This window comes from Mesocricetus auratus, unplaced genomic scaffold, assembly GCF_017639785.1.
Source record: "Mesocricetus auratus isolate SY011 unplaced genomic scaffold, BCM_Maur_2.0 Super-Scaffold_6730, whole genome shotgun sequence".
NCBI classification, from domain to species: domain Eukaryota; kingdom Metazoa; phylum Chordata; class Mammalia; order Rodentia; family Cricetidae; genus Mesocricetus; species Mesocricetus auratus.
In genome coordinates, this window is record NW_024429184.1 from 105,503,428 (window position 1) to 105,523,157 (window position 19,730).

The window sequence follows — 19,730 nt, forward strand, 5'->3', positions numbered from 1 at the left end:
TTATACAATTTTTATGTGCTACAACACATTGTCATTTTTTTTTTTCTACACAGAGGAAATGTAGGACTGGGGCTAGAACTTAAAAAAAAAAAAAGTGTTTGACTGACAAACATGAGGCCCTGATTTTAAACTTCAAACATTGGAAAAACAAAAAACCAGTAATAAAAAAAGAAGAACTTAACCTCATTCTTACTATATTAGCTTCGTAGTGCATTGTTTACATATGATCTGTAGCTTCAAATAATTGCTAATTAAAATGTAGCTCTTTCATTTCTAAAACAAAGTATGTTTTATTTAATTTTGAGATAGGTCTCCCTGTTTAGCCATGGCTGTCCAAGAACCTGCTATGTAGATTAGGCTTGCTTCACAGAGACCTGTCAGCCTTTCCTCTAGAGTGCTGGGATTAGAAGGTGTGTCATACCATGCTGGGCCAAAATATATTTAAAAAAAAATAGTAACCTTTCCAAATAAAAACATTATTCTTAATTATTAAAACATACAATTCTAACACATAAGGCAACTAAAATTTAAAGAATCACCTTTTATGTATTAACCTAAAGTGGAAAAAAATACTACAGCAAACCATAAACCTAAGTATCTTTAAGTTTACATACCACAGACGCTCCTCTTCCCGTCTGTGTACTTCCAAGCCATGGCATATTGATTGGAGTGCCAGGGTTGCTGTGTGTGTATGGGGTTGAACCTTGGACAGCCGTTAAATCATCACGAGCATGTATCACCAAGAAGTCTTCTGATCTACAAAGCAACATCAACTAGAATGAGAACTGAGCATCAGTTCTTCATTTTTTTTTCTTTTTCCTTGTTGTTTTTCTGGAGCCTATCCTGGAACTCACTCTGTAGGCCAGGTTGAATTCACAGAGATCCACCTGTCTCTGTTTCCTGAGTGCTAGGATTAAAGACGTGCACAACCATCACCAGCTCTTTGTTACTTTTTTATATGTGAAAGTTTAAACACTTTATATTCCCTTTTAAGTTAATTTTCTTCAGCTTTAACTAACAACTTTCCCATCTGGAAGACTTCCATTTTCTTAATTCTAATTCCCTGTAAGAAGGCAGTGTCATCCCTTGCTTACTTACCCCTAGTCTCAGCAGCACTGTGCTCAGCCTACAATTACCAGCACTGCTTTTGAGATCAAGCTGCCTCCTGCATCAAGAAGGCAGTTAGTCTCTGAAGGAAGCTTTTCACAGTTATAGTTCAGTGGATACAGTTGCTCATGTCATATGACTGAATTAAAAACAAAGCATAATACCCTTTGGTTTCTGTTTCTGCATCATCATCCACCCATGTATAGATCTGTGTGGCCAGAATTCCAGAAACATCCAGTTCTTGTACATCATGGCTGGAGGCAATTGCTATGCAATTTCTATTTGCCTGAAAAATAAATCATATTAACTTTTTAAAAAGTCCAAGGGGTATATGGACTACTTCTGAAGAAAATCTCTAATAACACACACAAAAGCATTTCTACCAATTAATATTTTAAATGGACATTTGAAAAATGTTTTAATTTTTACTTTTATGGTGTGAGGGTGCTGGATCCTCTGGAACTACAGTTACCGATAGTTGTGAACCACCATGTGGGTGCTGGAAATTGAACCGTGGTCATCTGGAAGGGCAGCCAGTATTCTTAAGCACTGAGCTAGCTCTCTTAATAGTTAAATTTTTAGTAAAATAATCTTAAGCCTGAGTTGAATTGCTATGTTTATGCTCTAGGTATTCTAGTATACCTAACAAAAAGCCAAGTAGAAATGAAAATGCACGTGCCACTTCATTTCCTCTTTCCAAACAGCTTCTCTATTCTTCCAGATGACTTTGATTATCCTAACATTTGTACACAACAACAGCAAAAAATGAATAGGAGCTGGGTGCACCAGCTCACATCTGTTGCAGCTACTTAAGAAAATAGCTGGGGTCTTTGAATTCGGTGATCTTAACCCACTGCACATGGAGGTACTACTTGTCTTGCTTTTGTCACTCTGCAGGAGTTGGAAGAAAACTACTCATTGGCAGCACAAAGAACTAGTATGAAAAGATTCATTTGACAGTGACTGCTTGTGCTGCTAGATGTGAAACTGAATTCTTGTGTTAACAAACAGCATCCAATAAACTAAAAATTCACTTGTTAACTTGAATATAAGATACAACCTCAGGCCATTCACAATTCTTGATACAGACAACATCCAATGAAAAAGGGGAAAACCTCAATATTAAGATCATTTTAAAAACATGGAAATGTAAAGCCGGGCGGTGGTGGCGCACGCCTTTAATCCCAGCACTCGGGAGGCAGAGGCAGGCGGATCTCTGTGAGTTCGAGGCCAGGCTGGACCAACAGCCTCCAAAACAATACAGAGAAACCCTGTCTTGTAAAACCAAAAAAAAAAAAAGATAGCAGAAACTATGCTGTATGGCAATATGGGATAATTAAAGTGGGATATGATTCAGACAAACATCACCATTGGACTATTATACTGAAGACTATCTCTTTAGCTGGAGCTTAGTTACCTCTAAGGAGGATGTTAAGCAGAAGAATAAAGTAAACTATTTCTAATATATAAGTTTAAGTTCTAGCAAATAGAAGTATGCCTAATTAATTCATATAAGACCTTAGAAAGCCTCTCTGGATTAACTAATGTATTATATTGTACATATTTAAAGTTACTGCTTGGAATACAAATACTGTTCTCTGCATAGCAACAAACTAATTTATTAGTCATATCTCCAAAATTATATAATAAAAAACTAGATGAGCATACATAATGGTTTTAAGAAAGAAAATTCTTACTGAGATTATAATTTAAGGAATGGAAAGTAAATTTGGAAGAAGAGTACTTTCACTGAGTAAACTAAGTAATTCTCCAACAAGGAATAGTTAGAAGTCAAAGAAAAAACATCTATCTACATACTTACTTTATTAACAGCAAAGGCAGTAATGATATCAGATTCCTTATGAATAATTCTTGCTTTACCGCCTGGATATCCCAAATCTGCCTCTATCTAAATAAAAGAAAGTATAATATTAAAATTGCTACTTTATTCATAAAACAAATGAACATATGCAAATTAATAAATCAAGTTTTAAAATACATCAATCCCAAAGGCAGTATGGTATATGTTAATTGTTCCCAAAAGAATTTGATGAGATCAATGTTTCAATCTTGCTTTCATATATAAAAGGGTAGTTGATAAAATGGGTAATTTCTTGAGCTGTTTATCTCCTAAAGCATCACGGAACTAACTTTAAAGGATCAAAACATTTAAATTATCTTGTTGTTGTTTTGGTTTTTTTTCAAGACAGGAATTCTCTGTCACCGTGATTGTCCTGGTACTCGAGCTGTAGACCAGGCTTGCCTTGAACTTGAAGATCTTCCTTTGTCTGCTGGGATTAAAAGTGGGCACTACCACTCATCACTCAGTTGACATTTTAACTACTACAGTAAAGCTTTTCCAAGTTTCTGAGTAGTATAATTATTAATAATACCTATAAGTGTTAAAAGGAAAGTCAAGTGGTAATTAGTTCAGGTTTATGGACCACAAAGGTCGATTGCTGAATAGTTTTGGTATTTTGTTTCCCCCTCCTAACCACTCACTAAAAAGTTACACTAATAACGGCTGGGATCTCACCAGCCAGTTGTAGTTTACTGACTTCTAATCCAAAATAACCTTCCATTTACTAAGGAGAAACTGGAGTCCCGGAAGGGATAGTAACGCACTTAAGCCAGTAATTCACTTGAGTAGTTGAATGGATTCAAGTGAGTTTACAGGAGGGACAAATACTTGACAATGTGTTTACCCTAAGGTACACATGTACGCTTGAATTCTGAAGAGAATACTTACAATATTTACCAAAATCAGTAAGTTCAAAAGCTCAGGCAATTAAAAGAAACATTGCTTAAAACATTACCTCATTTATTTTATCTTTCTTACCTTTAACCTTCTAAATTACTAAGAAATGTTTCAAATCTCATTATGAAATGCAGAAATCATTATTTTGAAATTAGCATAAAACAAATTTACTTTACACAAAATTTAGATAAAAATATCACCAATGCCTGCTTATTGATTAAAAAAAGTATTCTAAAAATGGCCTCTCGGGCTGGAGAAGGCTCAGGGGTTAAGATAAGAGCACTGACTTCCAGAGGTCCTGAATTCAATTCCCAGTAACCACATGATGGCTCACAACCGTCTATAATGAGATCTGATGCCCTCTTCTGGCCTGCAGGCAAACATGTAGACAGAACACTGTGTAAGTAATAAATAAATAAATCTCAAAAAAAAAAAAAAAGCCTTTGATGTCATATGTCAGAATGAAAGGTAACTGAGATTCTAAACACTGCTGGTGCCAGGCAGTGGTGTCTAATGCCTTTAATCCCAGCACTTGAGAGGCAGAGGTAAGCGAATAGTAAATCTGAGGACAGCCTGTTCCAGGACAGCCAGGATTGCAACACAGAGAAACCCTATCTTGTTATTTATTCCTAGGCATTTCTCAAGAGAAATAAAAGTCTATATACAAAGACCCTTATGCATGAATTTTCAAGGCAGCCTTATTTGAAACTGCTCCAAAATGCAATCAGCTCGAATCATTAGGTAACAATATAAACAGATTATGACACAGTCACACAATATAATGAGTATCAACAATAATAAGTAAAGAACTATCAAAACAAACAAGATGGAGGAATCTCAAAACAATTATGGTAAGTAAAAGACACAGGTCAAAATAAAAACCAAAGGAAGGCATGGTGGCTTATGCCTGCAATCTCCAGCTCCTGAGAGGCTAAGGCTTGGGGTAGGAGGTCAGAAGGGCCACAGAGTGAGCTCCTGGCTGGCCTAGGCTTCAGAATGAGATTCTGTCTTAAAAACAGCAGCAAAAATAAAAGAGTAAAATGGCATATGACTTCATCTACACATAACTGCTGAAAAAGAAAATGAATCTACACATCTGTCACTACTTGGAGAAGAAAAGGGGAGAGATGAGAAGAAAGGAAAAGGGAAAGATTAAAATGTGAAAGTTGATGTGTATAACCACCATCTTGAAGGCAGTGACAGTTAAACTAAGCAAGCTAGATAGGTTAAATGTGCAAGTTATTTAAGTTCACAAAGCAGTTTCTGTAGTGTTTAAAGGCACTATGCAAAGTTTCCTTATAACATATTATAAATGTATGGTATTATACTTTGTTTCCCTTTGCTACGACCCACCAGCCGACCTTTGTTAGTTTCTTTCCTTTCTGCATGCCACAGATACTCCATTACCCTTTATTATATAGTTATTTCCTCAAACAGAAGCAAACCATCCTAGAAAATAGGAGGGAGCCTCTTGAGACTTTTAAGAAACTAAAAAACTTAGAAGTCTCAGGAAGCTAATGAAATTTACAAGGTTCAAGAAACTAAAGAGTTACAAGTAGATTCACAAGATCCCTCCCTTAAGGTTTTAAAAGCAGTAAAGATTGCTGGGTCAAAGACAGCTGTTTGTGGGGACGTTTATAAACTGAGTAAGCCAGCTCCAGGGATGCAGGTTTTGTTAATCACCCATGTGAAGTGCACTTTTCAGTAATGTAGCTGCTTTTGAGTCACACGTGCTCATGCAAATAACCCCAATAAACTCATAGATTCACTAGGGCAGACTTGAGTGGGGCTGTTTCTCTGGTCTGTCATGGTACCCTCTCTGGGGTGAATAGAAGTTTTTTCTAGTCACATAAATAACCTCTTTTACCTCTCTTCCTTCTAGTTTAAGATGCCTGCCTCTCCTCTCATAATCCCTTTCTGGTTTCATGACCTATGCAATATACACACACAGACGTTCATATAAAGAAACATGATTTTATCTGAGTCTGACTGTCTTTGCTTAAAATAATGCTTTCCAGTTTCATCCATTTTCCTGCAAGTATTATGATTTAATTTTTTCTTCCTGCATGAATAAGATTTCATTGTGCACATGTACCACATTATCAATTCATCTTCTGACAGGTACCTAGGCTGGCTCCATTCCTAGCTACTGTGACCAGTGCAACAACAACCAAGGATGTACTAGTATCTCCACGGTGTGTTGACGTAAGAGTACTTTGGGGAATGCCCAGAAGTGGGCTGCCTGGGTCAAGGGGACTTCTATTTTAAGTTTTCTGAGGAATCTCCATATTGATTTCCACAGAGGCTGTACCAGGTTATATTCCCATAACGGAGTGTAGGGATCCTCTCTGCCCATATCCTTGCTAGAATTTTTTATGTTTTATATTCTTGATGATGGCCATTCTAACTGGGGTAAGATGGAATCTCAAAGTAGCTTTAATTTGTATTCAGTCAATTAGGATATAGAATATGCTTTCAAATATTTTTGCCCATATATATTTTTCCCATAAAGATGTTTTCTAAATTGTATAGCAGAATCTCACTTGAAAATACTGGCTGAAATAGCTATGAGGGTAATCAAACAATAACTATTTTCAGAAAGCACGGACAAGTCCTTAAACATAAGTAAAGAAAACAATTATTTTATTTAAGATATCAAAAGACAAATATTTGAAAAAGAATTCCCAATGATAGAGAGATGTTATTTAGTATAAATACCAAAGCAAAGAAAATTGTTACCTAACAAAAAATTTGAATTGTATTCTCTCAAAAAAACATCAGAAAATTCAAAGTATGCAAGCATTCATTTTATCAGTTTAAGATATAATATACACTTAATATCAAATCAGGTTTTTAAAATTAATTGCAAAGAAGTAGTCTATTTCACTGATTCCTTTGGGAAACAGTAAGAATTAGTGTCCTTAAAAAAACTTTTTAGAAAAATTTGTCCCTGAAACTTACTGACATGAGACGGTCTTATAATTTCTTAGTTATACAGACTAGGATGGATGAATTTAATACCAATGTAAGAGTCATAGCTAAATGTTGTAACCACAGAAAAATCTAGGAGTTATTTATGCTTATACAAATTCTTATCTGTTCTGCTTTAACTCCTCAGGCACTTACTATGCATTAGGATATATGTTAATATGCTACTCTTCAGAGAAAAATAAATACTATGTAATAGTAATTGCTGTAATTACTATTGACTTTCAAAGGTGATACTTGCAACACAGAACAATGATACTATACTTTATACCTCTTGATGCAATTACATTCCCTAAAAACTTCAGAGGTATTTACTCAGAAAAATCTGTAGCCAACACAGGAAGCATTCAACTCCCTTTAAAACTGCATTCTTTTAAATACTAAAAGAGAACCAGCTTTTATGATTGCAACACTTAAGTTGTTATGATGAAACAATAAGTTGAGGGAAAAAGTTTCATTCCAATGAAGCCAAGTCCAGTTGAAAACTGAAATGTAAATTTCTTTTTGTTCCGGTTAAGAATGCAATTTTAAATTTCAGTTGAATGACATTATGTACCTTATTGATGTTTGGCTCCTCCATCATAGAATTTTTGATGGTTTCATTGTTGTCCTCTACTGACTTCATTAAGAAAGAATAATCACATGTCAAAGAATAAAGATGAGATGTAACATGCACAACACTGAAGTATTTTATTAAATTATATTTGTAAACAAGTTACTAAAATAGAATATGAAAATGGTATTTTTAGTTTGTTTGTTTGCCGTTTTTTCGAGACAGGGTTTCTCTGTGTAGCTTTGTAGACCAGGCTGGCCTTGAACTCAGAGATCTGCCTGTGTCTGCCTCCCAAGTACTGGGATTAAAGGCGGACACCATCACTGCCTGGCGGAAATGATATCTTCTTAAACTTTCATATATTTAAAAAGGAATGTATGTTAGAACGTGCATGATTAGGGAGTAGGAAACTTTGAAACCTTGAAATTCCTTATCTACCACTATAAATTTTATTCCCACAGCATATATAGTTAATTTAATTATTTGTTTTATAATGCTGACATTAAAAGAAAAATTTTAATCTAAGGTACCTTATATGTGTAAATTCAGAGCTTCTGGAGTCACTAAAAATCAAACTATTGTCTTAAGCACTACTGTCTTACTTCCATGAAGTAAACCTCTTTATTAGAAAATTCCAATTTCTACCTTTCAAAATCTCTCCTACTGATGTTGCCAGAAATAGTCAACAACCTGCATGGAGGCATATAGACTTACTCAAAGGTGTCAAAGAGAAAAGCTGATTTAGGACTTTTAAGTTCTCAGAAATTAAATACAACTAATAAAATGCAAAGATGCTAACTGTTAAATCCAACTTTTGTTGAGATTGACTTTAATAGTCTACCTACAATCATGTGTAATTAATTTCCAAATAAATACAATTTTGGGGAAAAATTAGATTAAAAAATGACAAACTACACTAAAAGGGAAAAGAAAAGCCCTGAGATACATGAGAGTTTTAAGATATGATAAAGTCAGATGAAAAAATGGTAAGCTTTCATTTTCAAACATATTAAAGAATAAACAATGGCAGCATCAAAATACCCAACATGTCATATACCAATCTTTAACTAAATTCACAATGACTTTAATGATCATTTTATTAGAAGTAATATATAAGAGGCATTTTTATGAATACCCAAAACAGGCTATTCAATTCCTAGTAAATAATTTTCAACCAACTCTATAAATTTAAGACTTAACACTATCCAACCTATTTTTTATATTCCTCTATTAAAATCTCATTAAGAGTATCATGATCAGTAATAAAACTACAAGGCAATAACAAATTCTTAGTGTTTGGTCCAAAATGGGAAGTGAGTAGGGATCTTGTATCCCATAAAACCTGAGATCTTTTTCTTTCAAAAAAGGGAATCAGTTTAAGGCCTCATTTCTTCTTAGCCCAAACTTAATAAAAATCTCTGTCTGTAGCAGAGAATGAGAAAATGGAGACATCCTAAGTCAGAGTTCTTCACATTTATCTTTCCTCCTATCCTTCCTCCCCATCATCACCCCAGAAAAGTTCTAGTTAACCTATCTAAATTTACACCTGTGCTAACTTTTGTACTATGGTTTTCTATAAATTATAATATGGCCACAGGTGGCATGGGGGGCCATTAGCCACCTCTGCATCCACTTACCCAAAGTGTAAATAAATTCATTATCCTTTATAAAACAAAAACCCAACACAATAAAGTTCTCAGAATTTTCAATGATTGTGCCAGTGTTCATTATAAAAACACTGCAAAGAGGTTAAACAGTCATTTTGCAGATTTAAAAAATTAGAAAAATATGTAGCAAAGTGATGCTATGAAAACTTAGTTAATACTTATCTTCATGCTTTTGATTTAAAACTGCAATAAAAGTAGTTTCAGTTTGTCATTACGGTGTCATGAAGCTCCAAACAAAGCTAAGACTAAAACTCTGTTCCACATTCCTCCTTTTGAGTACGCATGGAATATACCACTGACTACTTACTTGTGGCCTTGGTAAGAAATGAAATTACAGGACATTTGTTAAAAATTTTTAAATGTCAATATTGTATTAGACAAACATTAAACCAACTGTAACTCCACACCAATAAGATAGATAAAATAAAAATGTGTAATGTTATTTATTAACTGCTATTCTTACATGATATGGCATGGTTATACCACTCTTTCTCTATGCTGAATCACTGAGACAATCAGATGTTCATATGCATGCTAAAAGGCACACTATAGGAAAAGGAGCAAGCAGAGTGAGCTATTATAATCTAGGACAATGTAACACTATTCTTATATACTACATAAGAAAGCTATAAATTATGATTTATTTTAGGAAAAGACGTTTAAGATAAATATACCTTTCTATTAAACACAGTTTAACTAGTCATATATTCTTGTCTAACACATTCATTGTTAAGTATAGTTATCCATTTTCTTGAACTGTTTAGTGATAAGTCACATATTAAATATATAGTATTTTTGAGTTATGTTAATAAGTAAATGGCATTTGGGTCTGCCTAGATTTCATCTACTATAAAAGTATACACCTTTAAATTCTTAATTATCAAAATTGCTATTTTTTTGTGGTATGATCACAGCAAATAGTAAATAACAACACATCCAGTTGTTTCCTACAATTTGGAACTAAGGGAGGGAGACACGATGTAATTAATTTCAAAAAGTAAAAAAAAATCCAAACAATTTAGTGATTTAAATTGAAAGACAGAGTTATGTATGAAAATTTCCTTTTATGGTATCTTTATTTTTATTTTTCTATTGTGAAGTCTTTCTATTTTGTTATTTTTCCAACCATATACATTTTTCTTTCCCCTACTTCAAAACCAGTATACAGTTTATTTTCAGACTAATTACCTGTTTATCAGAACTTGGCCCAGAGACCATGCTCTGTCATTTATAGACTCTGTTAATGACCCCTCCTGCTTAGTTTCACCTCATAATTTTTAGTTGCAAAGCATTTTCAATGAAGAAAGGAAAATAGACATTCATTTATATTCAGATGGAAAGATCTTCACGTTATCAAATAAATTTTTTAGTAATGAACTAATGATCCCTCTCAAACAAACAAAAAAGCAAAACAAAAATTCACTGTAATGATATCAAGGTATAATCAAGTTATTACAATTTAATTATACATTAGATTGGATTTGTACATTTTCCTTTATTTATATATAATTCTCAGAAGAAGAAAATATGAATATTCAGAATGTTTCTAGTAGGCAAACACAGTTTCAACTAATTCTAAAATAGACTTCTCTGAGCTATCATATGAAAATCATAGGAAATGTCTCTTAACAAACTGGTCATTATAGTGCAAACCAATATGCAAAAATCAGAATCTTTACTTCAATATCTTCTTCAGAAAAAAGTTTCAAGAACATTAAACTGATGTGCGAAAATACTGTCCCTTGCCTTTTAGCATGCCTCTTAACATACAAAATGGATTTTCAAAAAAAATATAAACTTCAATTATTTTTTACAGGATAATATGAAACTTTAGTAATAAAATAGTAGAGTTTTAACATCTACAAACCTCATTTAGACATCGTTTCTTTGTGAATATATTTCTTATGAAAGTTTCTTGAATTTCTTCCTGTTTCACCAAGTATTGCCAAAGCCTCTTCACAGCCAGTGCCAGATGATTTTTGGATCTATAGGTATGATAGATTTAATTATTTACTTCAGGTATTTCTGATTAACTTGACATTTCCTTACAATAAATTAGCTAGCATTGCACCCCATGACCTAGGAGAGCAGCCAAAAGAGCTTTTTCATAAAGGATCATTAACTGATATTTTAGGATTAGTGGACAATATGATTCCTAGGACTTTGTCATTGTAGTGGGAAAACAGAAAGTTGAACATCCCTAATTTGAATACTACAAAATCTGAAACGTTTTTCTGTTTTGTTTTGTTTTGTATTTTTTGAGACAGGATCTCATCATATAACTATGGTTGGACTCGAACTCACTTAGTAGATCAGGCTGATCTCAAACTCACAAAAACATATCTACTTTTGTCTCTGCTTCCCTGGTGTTGAGATTAAAGGCATGTACCACATGCCTGGCTAAAATTTAATACTTTTAAAGTGATGATAGGACACTCAAAATGTTTTACGTTTTAGAGCATTTTAGATTCTGTACTAGAGATACTTACTCAACCAGTAAAGTCGTATCTTCATCTGTAAATGATATTTACGGCTGAGTTAAAATGTTATTGACAAAAGCAGGAATAGAAATGGATTTCCCTTAAGGGACGTGAGCTTTAGCAAAAACAAATTGTATTTCTTACAAGATAACTAGAAGCAGAATTTCTTAATGTGTTTTCTGTGGACACAGTAAGTCTATAACCTTGTTACTGGTCAAAAGTGTATTAAGAGTTTCTACAAGAACATAAATGATGACACTAAAGAATTAAGCACACTCTTTAGTTAAGTAAGCATTTAGACAGAGCAAGTATTATATAAACTTACCTATAGGTCAATTGTTTCCTCTTCATGGATAGTAAAACAGTTGCAGAATAGCTATCATCATCATCATCATCATCATCATCATTATTATTATTATTATTATTTGCAGAGTAGGAATTAATAAAAGTACACCCCTCAAGCTATAGCTACTCCTCAAGCCATATCTACTGCACAAGCTGTACCTAGCTGGTCTGTCCCGTATTTTCAAAAACTCAAGCTTACTCCCTCATAGTCAAGACTTCTTTGTTACATATTCTCTATGGATACTTTCACTCTGCACTGTCCTGACAGTGCATCCTAAAAAGCCTACAAAAGTTACTATAAGGGCCATCAACAGAAATGCTTGATAACCTTTGAAAACCAAAAGCATATCTGTCTTACACCAAAGACATAGTTATGTTTCTAGAACAGAACGTTAAGCCTGGACCATAAGTATTTCCTTCTCTAAATGCTACTCAAGGACAACCTGATTCTGCAACAAAATAAAAAAACAAAGAACAAAAAAACCCCAAAACACCACCATCAATGAAGAACACTGTCTATAGTAAAACTTACTTGAAAGGAGTGTTTGTAGGTTCTAGTAAAGCTTTGTGACGGAGTATGGCAGGACCTGCAGACACATTCTCTTCAGAAGTATGACTGGAGATATAGTTGTGAGGTGGTCCACCATGGATTTCAAGTCGTCGGAGAAGAACTTGTTCCCAACACTGAAGAGTTTTAAGAACTGCATGACAAAGAGGTGAACTAACAGGTAGCTCTAAAACAGGAAAACACAACAGGTCCATGGTTATACTCTACAGTAAAATGTCTGTGAGAAAATACAACAGGTCCATAGTTATACTCTACAGTAAAATGTTTGTGAGAAAGTAGGGGACATTAACAAAATTTAGTAGTGATGTATGGGCACTGAATCTGGTATTTTGAAGATAAAATAACATAAAACCTTTACAACCACTTCAACATTACTGCTTTGGAATCTAATTTCACTTGAAAAATATGCTTGAAGATTATGAAAATGTTTATGGAAGAAAAATTAATTGCTTTAATCTTTGTAAAAAGCTGAAAGTCATTTGACATTTTTGTTTAGAAATGAAAATAATGAACAAAGTTTAAAACGTTCAATGATCTTAACCATGAGAGGAAGCACTACTTCATACATACTCCTTCACAGTCTTGGGTGGCAAGCAATCCTATCTTCAAATTTGAACTATTTTTGTCTATCTATCCATATCTAGTAACAGTCTTGACTTTTAATTCTGAAAATTATTTACTGATTAACTATCATAGAATGAATATAAACTTTCTATTATTCAACAGACAACACTTTTTCCATTAAGTTGGTATTTCAGTATTTAGTGTATGAGTAAACACAATTCACAGCTGAAGTATCTAACACAAGAACACAAAGGACACACTCTTTTATTTCATATACAGCCCTCTACTACTATGAAACTTGTCACTGTGTTTGAACGTTTATAGTTCTAGTACTAAGTCCCGGGTATTGATATAGTCTCAATGTAATAATTGATATAGTCTCAATGTAAGGCAAGTTCGAGGCCTTTGATTTCTCAAACATTTCCCTCTTCAGCAGTTAACAGTATGATAGGAAAATTTAAAAATGATTTATACCTGAAAGAAATGTATCCTTTACTACAGAAATTCATTAAACTTTTATTTAGAATATACATATAGAATAACAAATTGCAATTGGTTAATATTAAGATGATTATTACCTGAAAGATCATGACCTGCAAAGGGATAGAAAGTCTTCAAATTGCTGAGCACCAACTGGACCATAGCCAATCTCATCAATGACCAACTAAAAATAGAAGTTTCTCTGTTAAACATTTACACAGGGATGTAGAAATGATGCCACCCTTTAAAACAAGTTCCCTATAAGAAATTACCCCTAAGATATACATTTGTAAGACCAAAATAATATATACATATAACTAGTTGTTCACATCAACATTACCTTAAAACAACAGTCAAAATAACGTAAATGCCTGTCAGGAGAGTAAATGACAATAGTTTTGAAAGATGAAATTTTAAAGTAGCTGTAAAAATGAGGTAATAATATTGCTAAAACTGTAGTATGCAATAGTAATTAAAAAGCAAGCTTAGGGCTATCATATGTATACATGTGTGTTGTTATTTATGTAAGAAACCAGGGGAAATAATACAGATGTATTTATTTTTGTAATCAGAAGGAAACTAATAAAAATTGTTATCTTTGCAAGTGCTAGGGAAAATAGCAGAAATGAGAACTATGAGGGTTCTGACTTTACATTTTTATATAGTTCAATTTAAAATTATTTCAGCTTCTCTTTAATTTTAAATATATCACATTTATGTCTTGTGGTACTAGTTTTAAATCATTAGCTGTGCAAAGCTTAGCATTTTAGCATTTTCAACAGCAAGCTCACACTGTTTTGGAACCATCACCACAATCATTATCTACTTTTCACGGAACAAAACTGCTAAAAAAAAAACTGTACTTTTCTCTCTTCTAGTGTCTATCAATTTGACTATCTAATGCACTTCATAAAGTAGAATACACACTATTTTTTCTGACTGAATTGTTTTTCTTGGTATAATGTCTTCAAGATTCATCCATTTTGTATAATGAATCAAATTCCTTTCCTCTGTAAAATAGAGTATTTTTCTGATTGTGTACATAACACAGTTTGTTTATTCAGTCACCATATAAGACAATTGGATTTCTTTTATCCACTGGTCATTATGCTGCTGTCAATTGGATGTACAAACACGTTTGCACTCCTATATTCAATTCTTTTCGTATTTACTCAAAGTAGAACTACCATACTATACAATAGTTATATTTTTAAGTTTTAAAGAAAGTATCATTTTTCCGAAGTGGCTGTACCATTTATACAGTTCAACTAAAAGAACACAAAGGTTCTAATTTCTCTCCATCTTGGCCAATACTATCATTATGTTATTTTTGTAGTAGCCACTCTATTGGGAGTGAGACAGTATCCCACTGTGGTTTTTATTAACATTTCCCTAATAATCAGAGTATTTTTACAGTGTTTATTAGTCTTCTTTAGAGAAATACCTACTAAAGTCCTTTGACCACTTTCCCCTGACGCTTCCTTTTTTTTCTAATACATGTCTTCATACATGTAAGACAAATGCTCTACATCTCCGGTCTGGCCAGTTTTTAAACAGGTTTGTTTTTAATTGTTAAGATTATACAATTTGGCTTCTGAGTCATACTTATGTCTGTACAGTTAAAAAGTAAACTAAATTTAATGGGGAGGGGGGAAATTAAGCAAAATCTCTTAATTTTTCAATAAAAAGTTACTGTCCAGAAATCTACTTCTTTTTCAAACTTTAATTAACCCATCACTAACATGCCATGTCTTTAATATATTGCTGCTCTAATGAAAACAACATATGAATAAGACAATTCATGAATATAAAAGCAGTGAACCATTCAAACTGTTGTGAGTATAGTGTACACTTGAGGGTTTTTTTTTTATGCTTCCAAAAGTTTTTAAAAGATATTTTATAGAACTAGAGGTCTACTAAACAGTCATTTGATGTTTTCGGTTGAAGTTATAAGATTTATCTTATGGGCCAAAAATCAGAGCATAATACGAAAAGATTTGTGTGACATGCTACAAATTATTATAGTTTACCAAGGGATAATCAAACATTAATTGAAAATTTATTGTTAAAGAAAGGAATTTTACAATATCAACTAGATAAAGTTGATATATATATATCAACTATATAATTCAGTAAATTATTAATTTCATGTTACTTAAAAATATATATATGCCAACATGATTTTTTTAAAGTGCTTAAGACACAAGATTCCATACCTGAATGAATTTGAATTAGAATGTTCCTGGAGATGGAGATCAGAAGGGAAATTATCGTCATCCTCATCATCCTCATCATCACTTTCTAGACTCTCCTCAGAATCATACTCTACTCTACTCTGGGAAGGGGGTAGAAAAGGCTGAAACAAAAATTATAACTTATCATCCAAATATCTGATTTGATGCATGTAAACAGAATTCATCCCATTTGTGAATATTTCACTGTGAGTAAAATAACTATTATTTACCACACTGCTGTCTTAGATATAATTTCATCTATTCATCCAGTCAACAAAAATTTCTTAAGAATGTTCCCAAAGCTGGGCATTGGTGGCGCACGCCTTTAATCCCAGCACTCGGGAGGCAGAGGCAGGCGGATCTCTGTGAGTGAGGCCACCTTGGTTTACAGAGCAAGTCCAGGATAGGCTCCAAAGCTACAAAGAGAAACCCTGTCTCGGGCTGGAGAGATGGCTCAGCCAGGCCCACAACCAAAAATATAAAAGAAACCCTGTCTTTAAAAAAAAGAAAGTGCCCCCAAAAAGTCTACTTCTGACAGCTACACAATTCTCCCCATCCCGCTAACAAGGTTGCTAGTCTTTGCCTTGTGATCTTCCTACTCTAACCTCCCACATGCTAGGATCAAAGGCATCTGACAGCATAATCGGCTTAATACAAGAATGTTTAAAAGAACTACAAGCCAATACCTCTAAGAGTTTTACATTTTTGGTGGTAAAGTTAAGTAAGCAAGTAAAAACTTAAGTAATATATTAAGTGTTACAAAAAAGTAGTTAAGATGGAGAAAAGTAAAAGATGACACAGAAAGCCTCATTGAAAAGTGGCATTTAAGTGAAACCTAAAGGAGAAGATGTAACCAGCCTAGAAATAATTATCTGGGTGAATAAAGTCTGACTAAACAATAATCCCATATATAGAGAAAACAACTCTCCAAAAATGAAGATCAAATAAAGATAGAAAGAGACAAATTCCCTGTATTACCTGAAGCATACAGCTTAATAGGCCAGCAGGAGTGGAACCAGAGATTATTTTAGAAGTTAATTACTATAAAGCAGTATGGAAAACATCCAAAAGTTGAAAATGTGAAGGATCTGGCAATTAACATAAAAAAGCAGAAGAAACAGACATCCCTTGCTCTGTAGAATACTGCAGTACTGAATAACTTGTCATTTGAACAGAAATTCTGAAAAAAAATGTTAATAACTAGGAAGAAAAACAGAAAGGCTATATGACTTTTTGGTTTGGTTTTGGTTTTTCGAGACAGGGTTTCTCTGTATTGTTTTGGAGGCTGTCCTGGAATCGGCTCTGTAGACCAGGCTTGCCTCGAATTCACAGATATCCACCTGCCTCTGCCTCTCGAGTGCTGGTATTAAAGGCGTGCACCACCAACGCCCGGCGCTATATGACTTTTAAAGGTAACTGTCAAAACAAATGATATAAATCAGCTGAGAAAAATGTGCTATGCTACATTAATGCATTCTAAACATCAGTGTTTCTAAAAGTAAAATGTGTAACCGTAGTCACTCATTAGGATCCATGACTGAAATATTAAACATGAAACTGTTTTCTTGCGGCTTAAAAACACATTTTGTGTGTCTATCTACGTGGATATACATGTGTGGAGACAAGGTCACTGTTTCGTGTCTTGCTCATCGCTTTCCACCTTAGTTTTTGCGACAGGGGCTCTCACTGAATCTGGAGCTCATGATTTCAGCTAGACTGGCTGGCCAATAAGATCCTAGAACCAGCTGTCCCAGGTTATGCAGTTACAGATGTGCATCACCATATGCCTGGTTCTTTGGTAGATGAAGAGAATACAAATTCTGGTCCTTGGGATTACACAGCCCTGAAGAATAAGAGAATTTTTTTTTATTGATTCACTCACTCATTCATAAAAAAAAAAAAACTCTTTCAAAAGGAGGATTAAAAAAATTTTTTAATGTGTGTGGTGGTTAGAATATGAATGGCCCTGCAGGCTCATACATTTGAATGTTTCATCGGGATTAGGAGGTGTGGCCTTGTTGGAAGAAGTGTACCACTGGGGATGGGCTTTGTAGTTTTAAAGGCCCACATCAGAGCCTGCAGATACGGGTTTAGAACTCGCAATGGCTTCTACAGCACCATGTCTGCCTTCATGCAGCCTTCCTCCCTGCCATGATGATAATGAACTAAACCTCTGAAACTGTAAGCAAGGCCCAGTTAAACACTTTCTTTTCTGAGAGTTGCTGTGTTCATGGTGTCTCTTCACAGCAACAGAACACTAAGACAATGTATATGTGTGTATATCTATATGTGGATATGCTGCATGCATGCAGGTACCACCAGAGGCCAGAAAAGAGTGGCAGATTCCTTGAAGCTGGAATTACAGGTAGTAACCTCACTGACATGGATGCTGGGAATCAAACTTAGGTCCTCTGGAACAGCACTATCTTAGTGTTGCATTGCTGTGAACAGACACCATGACCATGGCAACTCTTACAAAGGAAAACACTTAATTGGGTCTGGTTTACAGGTACAGAAGTCATTACTGTCATGCCCAGAAGTACTGTAGCTTGCAGGCAGGCGTGCTGCAGAACAGTAGCTAAGAGTTCTACATCTGGATTTACAGGCAGCAAGAAGAGTAACACTGGGCCTGATTTGAGATTCTGAAACCTCAAAGTCCACCCCCAGTGACATATTTCCTACAAGGCCACATGAACCTATCCTTTCAAATAGTGCCACTCTCTATGGACCTCCGGACCATTTTCATTCCAGCCAACAGAAGCAGTAAAGCATGCTTATCTACTGAAGCATCTCTCTAGTCTCTCACATGTTTTAATGGAGCCACTACAAATTTCTTCAGTTGTTTCTCACTTACTCTGCTGTAACTGACTTTACATTATATGGAGACCTGTGGAACTAGTATTTATTCCTAGTGAATGATGATTCCCCCATGGAAGGCCTCACCCTCTCTGAGGAGTGGATGGGGGATGGGATGGGAGATGGTGGGGAGAGAGAGGAAAGGAGACAGAGAGAACTGGGATTGGTATGTAAAATAAAATTGTTTTTTATTTAAATAAAAAATTAATTATAAAACAATTTTATGTGGAGTTCAATGTGTTAAAAAGAAATACATTTCTCTCAGGCAGTGGTGGTACATGCCTTTAATCCCAGCATTTGGGAGGCAGAGGCAGGCAGATATCTGTGAGTTCGAGACCAACCTGGTCTGAAAGGGCTAGTTCCAGGGCTGCCTCCAAATCCACAGAGAAACCCTGTCTTGAAAATCCTTAAAAAAAAAAAAAAGAAGAAGAAAGAAAGAAAGAAATACAGTTTCTAAACATATGTTAGAGACAGGAAGACAGCTCAGTTATTAAGTTAGTTATTAAATAAGCACAAGAAACTAAGTTCAGAAGTAATATAAAAAAGGAGAGGCACTGTGTTATGTACTTGTAATCTCGGTAGATCCCTGATGCTTACTGGCCAGCTAATAGCCTATATTGCCACTTCCGGGAAAGATATGTGTCTTAAAAAAATGAAAGGCAGGTTACACTTGAAAAATGACACCTGATGTTGGTCTCTGTATGTGCATGTTTATCCCTCACACATGCATACAGACATGCACATACATACATGTACACACACATACAAAAAACACGTCCTACTAAAAGGTCGAACTTACAAGTTCATGGATATTATTGTTTAACAAAGGTAGTTTTTAAAATACTGAAACCTACAGTTTAAATTGTTAAATTTATAATAAAGGAAAGAACATAAAAAAGAAAGAAAGGAAAAACCACCTTACTTTTGGCTATGTATGTATAGGGGAAATGTAAAAAGTAATAAAACTAATGTTGACATAGTATAATTAAAATATTAGACATTGTGATTAAATATTTTGCTCATTTAAACTTACTACCTGCAGGTCTAAAAGCACTTGCATTATACCTATAGGATTCATGGCATGAAATATACACTTTTCCTGTACACTGACCAACTGACAAACTTGATTT

The 19,730-nt window shown here is 34.3% G+C and overlaps 1 protein-coding gene across 4 annotated transcripts in view; it reads right to left on the reverse strand.

The window, feature by feature from the left end:
* Dmxl1 (Dmx like 1) overlaps positions 1-19,730 on the reverse strand; it is a 136,132-nt gene that overhangs the window by 26,606 nt on the left and 89,796 nt on the right. For 2 of the 4 annotated variants that reach the window (XM_040741835.1, XM_040741833.1), the window contains 8 exons: positions 15,727-15,866; positions 13,609-13,694; positions 12,431-12,632; positions 10,941-11,058; positions 7,410-7,472; positions 2,930-3,016; positions 1,272-1,393; positions 615-756 (listed from right to left, as the gene is read on the reverse strand). In XM_040741835.1, coding sequence (XP_040597769.1) covers positions 615-756; positions 1,272-1,393; positions 2,930-3,016; positions 7,410-7,472; positions 10,941-11,058; positions 12,431-12,632; positions 13,609-13,694; positions 15,727-15,866 — 960 coding nt within the window. The remainder of the gene's footprint in view (positions 1-614; positions 757-1,271; positions 1,394-2,929; positions 3,017-7,409; positions 7,473-10,940; positions 11,059-12,430; positions 12,633-13,608; positions 13,695-15,726; positions 15,867-19,730) is intronic. The other 2 variants (XM_040741836.1, XM_040741834.1) reach the window with 1 other exon arrangement.